Genomic DNA, 13,674 nt, shown 5'->3' on the forward strand with positions numbered 1-13,674 from the left:
AGAAAAAATATCTCAAAGAAATGCTGTCACGATTACTTAAAATTACACTTGTAAAGCAACAAGAAGAGTATTGATATGGCCAGCATGTTTGTCATGAGTATTGTATGATTTTCATTCCATTTCTTCCAGGAAAAACAAACAGACAAGCAAATTAAAGTGAAGATATAAACATTAGAGAAGACAAATTTTTGGAGAAACAATGCAATAACATGATATAAGTGCTTCAGATCTAATGTTGGAAATCTCAGAAATGGCAGTAAGAAAGCTGACCAAAGATAGAACTTCATGGGCTGCAAACAAGGAAGAAAAATCAAAAAGGAATGGCTGAGGAGGTTGTTGAAGAGAAACTAACACAAAAACAAATAAAAGGAAAGTCATAGGTGCTTCGAGAGTAGAAGAAATGAAGCTGTGTTTTAGGGGAGACAAGGAACCAGGAGATAAAATTCATAATATTTGCTTTTGGGACCCACCATGTCCACTTAGTTGAGGCTAGTGATGCCTCGCAGACAAGGGGCAGCTCGGCGGAGGAGACTTCCCAGGGCCCCCTTCACATCCCTGTTCCTCAGGCTGTAGATGATGGGGTTCAGCATGGGGGTGACCACGGTGTACATCACTGAGGAGGTGGAGCTTCTGTGGGAAGAATTTGTCACAGCAGAACTGAGGTAGACGCCCAGGCTTGTCCCGTACAACAAGGAGACTGAAGAAAGGTGAGACCCACAGGTGGAAAATGCTTTATATTTTCCTCTTGCAGAGGAAATTCGCATTATAGAGGAGACAATTTGAGAGTAAGAGAAGAAGATTCCAGTGAGGGGAAACACACCAAGCAGGGCAGTCGCCACATACATGGCGATGTTATTGATGAGAGTGTCGGAGCAGGCTAATTTGATAACCTGAGGCAGTTCACAGAAGAAATGTGGAATTTCAGTACCTATACAGAAGGTCAGCTGCCTCAACAGTAGAATATGAAGCAGGGAGACCCAGAAGATGATAAACCAGCACATCAGAACCAGGAGGCCACAGAGGCGTGGGTTCATGATGACCATGTAGTGCAGCAGGTGGCAGATGGCCACAAACCGGTCATAGGCCATGACAGTCAGGAGGAAATTGTCCAGTAAAACAAAAATCATAAAAAAATACACTTGAGTGAGGCATCCTATGTAGGAGATGTCTTTTCTCTGTGCCTGGATGTTCACCAGCATCTTCGGGACAGTGGTAGAAATGAAGCAGATGTCAACAAAGGACAGGTTGGAGAGGAAGAAATACATGGGAGTGTGGAGGTGGGAGTCAGAGATGATGGTCAAGATGATGAGGAGGTTCCCAAGCACCGTGACCAGGTACATGGACAGAAACACTCCAAAGATAAGGGGTTGAAGTTCAGGATCCTCTGAGAGGCCCAGTAGGAGGAATTCTGATACTTCTGTGTGATTTCCTGCTTCCATGGAGCTGGTGTGTCTGCTGGAGAAGGAGGCAGAGGCAATGTTCAGTGAACACCCAACTGGCACCTGAGCTAGTCAGCACCTCTTGATTCCACCTTTAGATGGACAAACTTCGCCCTCTGTTGTGTTTTTCAAATGAGAACGATTCACTAAGTCAAGTGCTAGCCCACTTCATTTTTAAAGGTTATTATTTAGCCTTTTTGAAATTTAGCAGAAATCTCTTTTGTCTCCTACTCATTGGTTCTTATTCCATTTGAGGCTATGGACATAAACCAATTTCTTTTCTGGTATGACCCCACCAAAACAGTTCATGGCATTTAATATCTTTTCTTTGATAATCTCCATACTTTCTTCATTCAAATAGCTCTGATACTTATTAAGATGTGGATTCTCAATTCAAATATCTTTAATTCTATGACTTGATGCTTCCTCAACATGTCATGGTTAACATTCAAGTGACATTTATTTTATTTCTAAAAATGTGGTTACTGTTATTACCTTCTTTGTCAGGTTTAGACATGTCTTTGGGCACAGCAGGATCTCAATAAATGATAGCTATTATTATCCTTATTATTATGTTCCTTTTATGACAATTATATTTAATGTATAACTCTCCCAAAGTACAGGATAGAGATGGGATTTATCAACCGGGATCTGGAGTCAGACTTCCTAGAATAGAAGTTTGCTCCACCAACTCACTGTTGGTGTTACTTTGAGAAAGTTATTTAATCTCTCTTAGCTGCAGATAGCTCACCTCTACGATGGGAGGAGTAAATATTCCCTACATTGTAAGACTGATGAGAGAATTAAATGACATGATGCTTGTCGTTTTTCTTGTGAATCCTGTGACATACACTGGACACTTGATAAATGTGAGCTTCTGTTCTTAACATCACAATAAATCAGCTTATGTGGCTATCGTTATTACTATTCCTCTTAAACTGAGACAGTCACTGAAGATGGAATTCTGATCATTATACACACAACAGATCTGTTACCTCTTTTCACTGCCATGCAGCACTTCTAATTAACGTATATGCCTATGGCTACCTGTTTCACAACCTGCCTGCCAGGCGGATTCTTTCAAGAAGAGAGAAAAGTATGTGAACTATAAAGATAAGAGGAGGGAACAAAATCACAAAGCTTTAAAGTAAAACGCAAAATGTGTGTCCTCACGTGCTCATGTATGCATGTTCGGAAGTGGGAATGTGTTGTACTAAGAATCAGTAGAGTTAATTGCAAAAAAACATGGTTGATAGATTTGATTAAAAAATATTCAAAGCTTCTATAAACCCAATCATCCTAAAATTTTAAAGGACAATTTAAGAAGTGATTATAAATGTCTACATGCTCCATGATAGAAAAAAGGTCCCTATTGTTAATGCCGAGGGAATCCTAATTAATTCAGAGAGAAAAAATCATTGAGGACCAATTTATTTGGGACAGGTGGGTGGAGAAGTCTTTTTCTGAAATATGAATATTTGAACTGTGAAAGGAAGGATGGGTAAGCATTAAGCAGGGGAAATAAGGAAAAGTCAAGCATTTTGGGCTGAGAGAACAAAATTTATGGTTAACCTGTGGGTCAGAGAGCTTGGGAATGAAAGGACTTGAGAGTCCAGTGAGACAGAGAACAGAGAAGGAGGTTCAGGAGGACAGAGTAGGGGAGGCCCACAAGTCCAGCATCCTGTGCAATTCGTTGATGTGCCTCTCATGTTGATAATTTTATGTTTATTTGTGGGTCAGAGAATGTGACACTTTTTGCTCGCTATTGTCTTTCCAAGGACTTACATGGTGCCTGGAACATAGGAGGTGCTCAACACGTACAAATGTTGCATGTATAATAAAGACTGAGACCGAAATGTCAACTATGACACAAAAAAGAAATCTTCGAACTCACATATGCCTCAATATAGACACAAAATTCAATAAGAAAGTTAAACTAAATTTCTTCATATCTATACTAAGAGAATAATACATCGTGAGTAAGTAATACTTATTCTAGGAATGGGAAACTGGTTTGATACTATGATGTTTGCTAACACAATTCATCACATAAATAGGTCATTGAGGAGAAATCATAACCATAATCACAATAGAAAATGCATTTGAAAAAATGTAACAGTCATCACTGTGGTTAGCACCCAGGCAGGACAGAGCCTTTTGCTAAATGAGGAAACCAAGGACAATTTATAAACCCACGAAAGAATGGTAATTTTAAAACTACAGCCAACACGATATTCTACATTAAACACTAAAATGTTTGTGTTAAATTCATGAACAGACCAAGGCAGTCTACTCCAATTTCAATCATTAGATATTCTCCTGAACATTTAAAAGACATTGTTAAGATGAGAAAAGGAAACTGGGCTGAGTATGTATCATCAGAAATAATTACTGTAGACAATATTGTGAACACTCAAGTTAAACAACAACAATCAATACAAAATTATTAAGTGCTCTCAGTAAGGCAAACCCACTGCAAAAATTGTTAGGAAATAGAAAAATCCAGTCACATTAGGAATAAAGTAGACAATACCTTGTGTATAATATATCTCCAGTGAGTAGTTAGTGAATAAATGATTGGACATAGGAAGTCCAAGAGGAGCCTACAATTATGGGAAAGAGTAGAGAAGACGTGGAGAAAATAACTCTAGAAAATAACTCTTATCACAGAAAGTCCATAGACTCCAAAAAGTGAGAGAAGGAAACAGAGCAAGCACTGGAAAGACTGGGCTCAGCGGAAACTAAAGTACCTTCAAAGTACAGAGACTTCTCCTTTGTAGATTAAATAAATATGAGACAATCTCAGTCTCATTACTCTAGAGGTAAACCCCAGTGCCCACTATCTCTCTTTTTTTCTTACTCCACCAGCCCTCGCTCGACACACTGACTCTCTCTGACAGTTATCACTGAAGCTTTCTGTTCTCTGAGGTCTGCCCCTGGGAAGCCCTGTTGGCTTTGCATTTGGCTGGGATCAGAAAATTATCAAAAAGCAGCAACAGAAACATGGTTAAAGTTTCCAGAGTCTCAAGAGGTGAATTCTCAGAGCTCCTCATTATATAAATTGTTCTATTGACTTACTTTATTCCAAATAATTAACTTCACTTGGGATACAAAGTTAAGAGAACGGAAATTTTTCAGCCAACATTGTGTCTGTGCAAGTGGCAAAGGTGGGAAATGAATTTTTTTCATTTGAGGAGAAACTCTTTTTTCTTTGATTCGACTTAAAAATTACAAATTGCCCCCTAAGGAAAGTATAATTTCAACAAGAATCAAACCCAGGAACCAACTTTTGGTGATGTTCCCTTGTAGAATCTCAGGAGATTTTATGAATCCCTTTGTGTCCACAATGTCATGGAGGCAAAGAGATCCCTCTAAAGAAAGGCAGCATAGCTAATAGTTTTGGTTTTGTTGAAAGGACTCACCAAGTGAGGACTGATATATCCCTTGACAATTGCTGGTGACATAGAGGCCTTCACTGATATTAGGGAGGGCTCCATTTATTACTTCTAAATAGAGGGGCAGGACAGAAATAATCCAGGTAGAGTGGGTTGAAGAGTGAATATTGAGACAACTTAGGTGACAAATATAAATCATATAGGAAGTTTGTTAGAGAAAGGGAGGACAAGGTTAAAACGCAATCTAAAGAGAGTAACAAATATGAGAGAGTTCAGAAATTTTCATGATGGAAAATAAGAGAAAACATTTAATTTCAAAGAGAATGATCATATTTCATGCAGCCATTTGAATAGACATAATTCGCAGGATGCTGTATACACTATAAATCAAAGAATCATAATGTGCTGTGTCTCTAATTTAGAGAATACTTGAATCCATAAACCAAGAGTTGGAAGTAGAAGCAGCTCCATCTAACATCACTCCCATGAGCCACTTGGGGAGTTTTTGCTTCAGGTGTCCACAAATCTGGCCTCTGCAGGTTTAGAAATTTGACTTCTTAAGGCGTTACACTTTCAGAGACATGGCAAAAGTCCCATTAAACTTCAAGCTGTGCTGCTGCCTGGGACTTCAGGTCCCTCATGCCACGAAGAGGAGTCACCATCCTGGCAGGTGTAATTGACCATGGTCATCAATGTAATTGTGTGACCATGGCAATGGACATGCACTCGTACCCTGCTGTGCTCAGTCAGTGACTGGGAGCAGTCCAGGAACAACCTCAGTGCAAACTCAGCACAGGATGCAGATGGCTATTGGTCAGTTATGCTCTCACAGCAAGAGATCTGAGTGGTGTTGAGCTTGAGTGAGGCAGCTTCCTTTAGCTGATGGCAATTCTCAAAGAGGGCTGAGGGCTGAGGGCTGTCAGATGGCTGCAGCCCCTGCACCTGGAAGAATAAGCCCTTAATCCTGAAGGAAAATCTGGGTAATGCAGCACAGCATTCACAAGAGTCCATCCCTTGGGACATTTGCATCAACTTTTTTTGATGGAAAAATAATTGACATATAACTTTGTTATTTTCACATGTACAACAAAATGATGCAATATTTGTATATGTTGGGAAATTATCACCACAATATAACAATATAGTCTATATAACATCCATCACCACAAGTAATTACAAGTTTTTTTCTTGTGATGAGAACTTTTAAAATCCACTTTCTTAGCAACATTCAAATATACAATACCGTATTATTAAGTTTAGTCACCATTCTGTACATTACATCCCATAACTTATTTTATAATAGGACTTTGTACTGTGGGAGATCAAAATTTGGCCACCCTGAAATATGTCTCTTTACATTGATTATGTTCTCTGTCGGACATTTGACCTCCCCCACTAACCGCCTAAAGGAATTTAACTCTGGGTATGGACAGACTGGCAGGGTCCTGGCTAAGCCCATTCTTCTGAAAGTTCTGTTTACCAAACATTTACATTTGTAAAGGTATCTCCCTCTCTGTACTGGGAAGGGTGGGGGATGGACTTACCTGTAAAAACTTATCAGTATGGAAGGAGAAGACTTAAATCTACATACTCTTGATTACTGTGATTTGTGTCTCTCTGGCCACATATTCTATAGGTGGCCCTGCAAAGAATTGTCTGACAAACATTTACATTTCCCTCTCCATGTGAATTGTCTTCTTCCTCTCTGAAATCCCAATCCCCCCACCCCCAACATCCTCCTTTGTCTTTAGCTGAAGATGGTATTTAAGATGAGAATTGCCACTATTCTGTTGAGAAACTCAGTTTCCCTGGTTTCTCCCATGTATACATATTATTAAACTTGGTATTATTTTCTCCTGCTAACGTGTCTTTTAATTATTTGGCCAGCCATAAGAACCTTAAGGGAAAGGGTGAAGGGGGATTCTCCCTCTTCCCCAACAGTACCTTTTGATGACCTTCACCCATTCTCCCCCACCTTTGTGACCACCATCTCATGTCTGTATCTGTAAGTTTGGTTTTGCTTGTTTGATTGTTTGTTTGTTTTTAAGCCTGTCTTGATCAGTATGTTAAAGAATAATACACAAAGGTCAATAATGTTCATCCCAAGAATGTAAATATGCTTTAACTTTAGGAAATCTATTTACATTCACTTATTTCTTAAATAAATCAATACAAAAGCTGTATGTTTAAAAGGAATCAGAATGTATTTGATAATTTTAACTGTTGCTGCTGCAAATGGGGGGTATATGTGTGTGTGTGGATGCAGGCTCTCAAAAAAGGAAAATAAGAATATATCTTTCAAATGATAAATAATGTGCATTTTTCAATGTGAGATAATGTCCATTGGAATGTAGAAGCATTCAGAAATGACAACTAATGTACATGCAACTACTGCTGCTATGAACCGTATTTAATATTATTCTAAACGTTAAAATAAATGCATAAGATGAAAAAAGAAAGAGACATAAGCATTGTGAAGTAAAAGAGAAATGTATGGTTATTTGTAGATAAGATTTTGGAGGTGGAGAGGTTTCAAATCTCTGAACATGCAGCTCCATGTTGGTCCTTCAACATGCATTTCAACAAATACCCCAGGGCACTCATTTTCAAATTTTAGCCATGGGTAAGATCCACGTGGATGGCTTACTAAACACAAATGGCTGGGCCTGTCCCTGGAGTTTCTGATTTAGTAGATCTGGGATGAAGCACAAGAATTTGCATGTCTATCAAGCTCCCAAGTGATGCTGATGCTCCTGGTCTGGAGACATTTTGAGACACACTTGTTTGTGTCCATTGTAATCTGACCTAATAAAAGATTTCCTCCACTGTTGACATCTCCCCTCCTGCACCCCACCCCCAGCCTTTACTAGGATACATTGGCTCTTTCAGATGGCATCATGGAAACCCGTGGGGACCTTGGTTCTTTCTCCTACAATGACTTTTCCCAGAAAGTACTGGGAGATGTTCCAGGGAGGGAATTCATAACTTATATCTCTGGGAGGCCCAATATGGTTTGCCTTGGGGACAATGGAACATTATTTAAAGTTTCCAGAGTCTTGGGAGTTGAATTCTCAGACATCCTCATTAACTAAATTATTTTATTTTCCTTCTACTCTTTAAACAGTTAAGCTCCCTTGGAGTAGAAAGAGAATAATAGAAATAAAACTTTCTGCCACTTCCCTTTCCCTGAAGATAGCTGTGGAGAGAGATGAATTTCTTTCTTCCAATTATTCCTTCTTATCTGGTACATTTAAAATTTGCAGTCAACAAAATCATTCTCCTGGAGATTAAAAAAGTTCCTTCATCTTCCTTCAAAGAAGTCTCCCAGGGTTCCTTAATGTACTGCCCTAATTCTTGCCTCCTCTTCACAGGATGTAAATTCAAAGTTAGGAGTTTCTACCTGAGGGATGTGTTAATGTTACAAGGAGCCCAATGGACCTGACCCTCGGAATCCCATTGTCACAAAAATGAAATGCATGAGAAAGGTCCCTATTTCCACAAGGAGAATGTAACCATTAGTGATGTTGCTACTGAAAAATCAAGCATTTGCAAGAATGGAAATATCCCTGGGAATTTATTGGAAATATCACAAGAGGTTACTGCAGACCTCAGGGAGAGCAAATGTGAAGGATGTAGGAACACTCCAGAAGAATTTGTTGAAGAGAGAATGAACAGAGTGGAAATGGAAGTAACAAGTATAGACCAAATCCTCCGAAAGTTTGAAGCAATACTCAACGGGAAGTATGGCTCTATATGTGAGTTTCATTTTCACCAAATGACGTGAGAATGTGGAACTTTCCCATGACATTGGAAATTATAACATTGCACACAGACATTGGAATATGCAGGATAAAGAAAGGATAAAGGACAGCATAATTTCCCCTAAAAGTTAGGAATAGATGAGAATCACTGTTCAGATGGAGGTTTTTAAGAGGCAGTCATTAATAAAATAATTATACAAATAATTATTTAATTACAATGGTGGCTAATGCTGTGATGGATGGTATTATGTCCAATGAGAGCATATACCAAGTGGGGCCCTATAACTGAGAACTGAAGGATCATGGGTAGGATTCAGCCAATCACCAGCTTGTCTTTCTAGCTCCTGACTCTCTCAACAGGAACTTCTCCCTCTTCCTGTACAGTTGCTTGATTTATGCTGCCACCCATGGAGACTGATGATCACCAGACCAATATATTTGACCTCTGACATAATATTACCAATTGGATGTTCTGTTCACTCCTCACCTCAACTTTTCCAAGATTCAACTGATATTTTATTCTCCCTAAAATATTGCTCTTCCTTTTATTCCCATACTGTGAAATCTACCACCATCAACTCTGGCACCCATGGAATTGATCTACTCCTGTTGTTCTCAATCAGGCTGATTTTGCCCCCTACAGGACAACTGGCAATGTCTGGAGACATTTCTGGTTATCACAGCTCAGTGTATAGATGGCATCTAGTGTATAGATGACAGGGATCTGTTAAAAATCCTCCCATACACAAGACAGCCCCTCACAACAAAGAATTATATAGACCAAAATGTCGATATTGTCGTGGGTTAGAAATCTTCATAAAGACTGTTGAGCACTAATGTGAAAATTTTTATCCAAAAATTCCCAACCATTGTTTATTATTTTATAATGATAGCGGAAATATTATATGAAAGACCTCACAATCTTTTTCCAATTTTTTATGCTACTTCATCTTTTTTATTGTGGTTAAATTTATATAACATAAAATGTATGATTCCAAGCATCTTTAAGTCTACAATTCTGTACCATTGGCATTAAGTACATTCACATTGATGGACAACCATTGCCATCATCTATTTCAACAAATTTTTCATTTTCCCAAACTGAAACTCTATCCTCATTAAGCACTAACTTCCCATCCTCCTCCCCCAACTCCTGACACTCACCATTCTACTTTCTCTCTCTATGAATTTGACTATTCTTGGTACTTCATATGAGTGGAATCATATAATATTTATCCATTTAAAATATTTCAATTTTCACATTTCAAAACCTAAACTTCTGATGTCCCCTTTGTCTCCCAAATTTGTTCCATTCACAGCCTGCCCTGTCTCAATGGATGCAATTCCATTCTTTCAGTTTTTCAGGCTCCAAACCCTGGAGACATTCTTGTTTCCTTTCTCACTCTCAAACTCACATCCTGCCAGGCAACAAATCATCTTGTCTCTGCCTTCAATATATGGCCCAACTGACTACTTCTCACCCTTAAACCACTATCTCCTGGGCCCTGGCAACCTATATCTCACCGTGCTTGCTGCAGTCAGCTTCAAGCAGTATTCCTCGTACCCTACAATCCATTCTCAAACCAGCAGCTAGGATGACCTTTTAAAATCTTAATCATATCATATATCTCCTCAAATTCCTGCAATGACTGCATATGTTAGGCAGAATAAATGAAAGCAAATGTCCTTTAATGGCAGAGACAGCCTCACATGATCAGCCCCTGAGACCTGTCCTCTACTACTGTGATCTCCCTCACTCTCTTCTCCAGCCACATTCCCCCTGGCCACTGCCCACTTCAGGGCCTTTGCATTTACCTACCCTCTGCCTGGGGCACTCTTTCCTCAGATATGCACTCACTTAAGTCATTCATTGTCTTCCCAAATATAACTTTCTCAATGAGGTTTATTAGACCATCTTTTATAACATGACCACCTGCCCTCTGCACACTCCTGATCCCTTTATCCTGTGGAGTTGAGCCTACACTAATGACTGACACATAGTAAATACTCATTAAAAATTAGTTTGAGGGGCCGGCCCAGTGGCGCAAGTGGTTGAGTGCACGTGCTCTGCTACGGCAGCCCGGGGTCCGCCAGTTCGGATCCCGGCGCGCACCGATGCACTGCTTGGCAAGCCATGCTGTGGCGGCATCCCATATAAAGTGGAGGAAGATGGGCACAGATGTCAGCCCAGGGCCAGTCTTCCTCAGCAAAAAAAGAGGAGGATTGGCAGATGTTAGCACAGGGCTGAACTCCTCACCAAAAAAAAAAAAAAAAAAAAAAATTAGTTTGATAAATTCAATAAACAAATATGGTTCTGAAGGGGCTGTCAGTGACATTGCCTCCTGACCACAGCTGATTGGTCCAAGGTGGGAAGGGGACATGATTGTGTCAATTAGAATCCCTTTATGAGAGATTTTTTTACACAAGAGGAGCTAAAATAAATCCAGTTCCTCTTTAGTAGTGACACTGTGAGGTGTGAGTTGTGAGAGCTTGGTTGGTTTCTGTGTCTGTTTCCATGGGGGGATAGCTAGTCTGAGAAAATAAAGCTGATAATCTGAAAGGAAATCCTCAGAGTGTTTGAGCCCCTGTGTCCAGTGTCCAGTGGAGCCTCTGCTCAGTTTTCATTAGATGAATCAGGAAATTCTCTTCCATCATCTACCAGCAAAACAGACCTCTCTGCGCAGCCTTATCTTTACATGAGACAGGATCACGGGATGATCATGCCCAACAAAAATCAACACAGAGTGTCATGATAGACCCTCTACCTTCTCAGCTCAAAGCTTATCAATCAATTGTTGGCAAATTCTAACACACACACATATCTTGAAGTAGGTTGAATAATAGCCTCCAAAAGTTGTCCTTATACTAATCTCTAGAACCTGTGACTGTGTTACCACAGATGGTGTAAGGCCCTTTGTAAATATGATTAAGATAAGAATCTTGAGAAGGGAAAACCCCCCTGAACCATCTGGTTGGGCTCAACATAATACAAATATCCTTAGAAGAGGAAGGCAGCAGGGCTAGAGTGAGATTTGAAGACATTAAACTGCTGACTTTGAATGGAGGGAGGGGCCATGAGCCAATGAATGCAGGGGCCTCTAGAACTTGGAATGGGCAAGGAAGCGGATTCTCCTCTAGAGTCTCCAGAAGGAAAACAGGCTTGCTTCTACATTTTAGATTCCTGACCTGAAGAATTGCAAGATAATAAATTTGTGTCCTTTAGCCACTGGGCTTATGGCAATTTCTTTACAGCATCATTAGGTAACTAATACATATTTCCTCCAAAATTTACCCATCTCATTGCTGCTGGCTTAGGTCAGGTCCACATCACATCTACCCTGGACTGTTTCCACAGCCTCCTCCTGTTCCCTCTTCCCCCAATTTTCTCCACTCAGAAAAATCCTAAAGTCATCATATTATATGTATGATTATAGCATGGCTCTGCTGCTCAGTGGCTTATAAAATCCTTAGTATGTCAAACTATACTCTCAGTGATCTGTCCTCCAACTACATATCCAATCTTCTTTCTAATATCTCAGTTATAAATTCCATATATCTTCCTGATATGCCTCACTCTTGAGTGTCACCCAAGCCTACTCTCTAAAATTTCTCCTCATTATTTGTTGTCCAACTTTCACATATTCTCCTATTAGAAGTTTTTCCTGATAAGCAGGTGTCAGCAAAGATGTGGAAAAACTGGAAACTTCATGCTTTCCTGGTGGGAATGTAAATTAGAGTAGTCAGTTGGGAAAATAGTTTCTCATTTTCTTAAAAGTTAAGCATAAATTTACCAAATAGCCCAGTAATTGAACTCCTAAGCATCTATGCAAGAGGAATGAAAATGCATGTCAATACAGAGACACATACACAAATAATCATAGCAGCATTATTTATAGTAACCCCAAGCTGGAAATATCCATATGTCCATCAACTGGTAACTGGATAAGCAAAATGTGGTATATACATACAATAGAATACTATTCTGTGATTAAAAGGAATAAAATATTGATACGTACTTCCACACAGATGAGCCTCAAAAACACTGGTAACTAGAAGAAGTTTGATACGAAAGATCGCATATTGTATGATTCCATTTATTTAGAAACAACAAATTTACAGAGATAGAAAGTGATAAGTGGTTTCCTAGGGCTGAGATGGGAGTGGGGATTAACTGGGAAAATGGACACATGGGTAATTTTTGAGATGATAGACATTCTAAAACTGGTTTGTGGTAATACTTGCATAACTATAAATTTACTAAAATCATTGAATTTACATTATCATGGGTGAATTTCATGTATGTAAATTATGCCTCAATAAAAATGCTAAAAATTAAATATTTAAAGAGTCTTTCCTGGAATAACTCAAGGTGAGTTGAAAACTTTTACCTTTCTTTTCCATGGGATCTGTTACACACCAGTTTTATTATGCACACTACACTCCTTTGTATTGCAATCATTTCTACCTCTCTGGTCTCCTTGTCAATTGTACACAGTAGACAATAAATGCATGTTGGGTTAAACTTAATGGAATCAAAGTGAATTGAAGCCACAGCAAATAAGCCTTTTTTCTCTAACAAATTATTATTTTTGAGTAATTTTGCAGTTCTTACTATGTCTCCAATAATTACTTTCTTTGTTTGTCTCAAAGTCACTACATCCTTTCATGATATTGTCTTGATACATCACAGTCTTTATCACTTGTTAGTTTTGGTTCCTGCAGAAGTAGACGCTGAGCCAAGACATTTGTTTGCCGGTATTTTTATTGGAAGGAGCAAGGAACATGGATGAGAGACAGGAGAAGTAAACACAGGGAAGAAAACACATCCAATAAAACTTGCATTAAGTCAGCTACCAAAGGAAATAAGCACAGTTTTCATCTCATGGGAAAATTCTGGAAAATGGTACAAACTTCAAACCTCAGAATTATCCCAGCTAAAGGGTAAAGGAGGTAGCATACCCCACACCTCTCCCTCAAGGGCTGTCTCTGATGAGGCATAATTCCCTGTCACTTCTGCCACCACATATTGGGCATAGTAGGTTCCAGTTGGTGCTGGTCATTGGCAGTCATGCCAGGGAA

At 39.3% G+C, this 13,674-nt stretch overlaps 1 protein-coding gene across 1 annotated transcript; it reads right to left on the reverse strand.

Moving 5' to 3' along the window:
• Positions 1–479: 479 nt before the first annotated feature.
• Positions 480–1,478, reverse strand: LOC101389812 (olfactory receptor 7D4-like). Its single transcript, XM_004434170.3, has one exon. It carries the CDS (start codon positions 1,437–1,439, stop codon positions 480–482), a length of 960 nt encoding a protein of 319 aa, XP_004434227.2. The 5' UTR covers positions 1,440–1,478.
• Positions 1,479–13,674: the final 12,196 nt, after the last annotated feature.

The sequence above is a fragment of the Ceratotherium simum genome, chromosome 39 (genome assembly GCF_057802395.1).
Source record: "Ceratotherium simum simum isolate JZ-2026a chromosome 39, ASM5780239v1, whole genome shotgun sequence".
Classification (NCBI taxonomy): Eukaryota; Metazoa; Chordata; class Mammalia; order Perissodactyla; family Rhinocerotidae; genus Ceratotherium; species Ceratotherium simum.

What these genes read in the sequence shown, in the direction of transcription:
- LOC101389812 (XM_004434170.3), bottom strand. Translation starts at nt 1,439, where the DNA reads ATGGAAGCAGGAAATCACACAGAAGTATCAGAATTCCTCCTACTGGGC.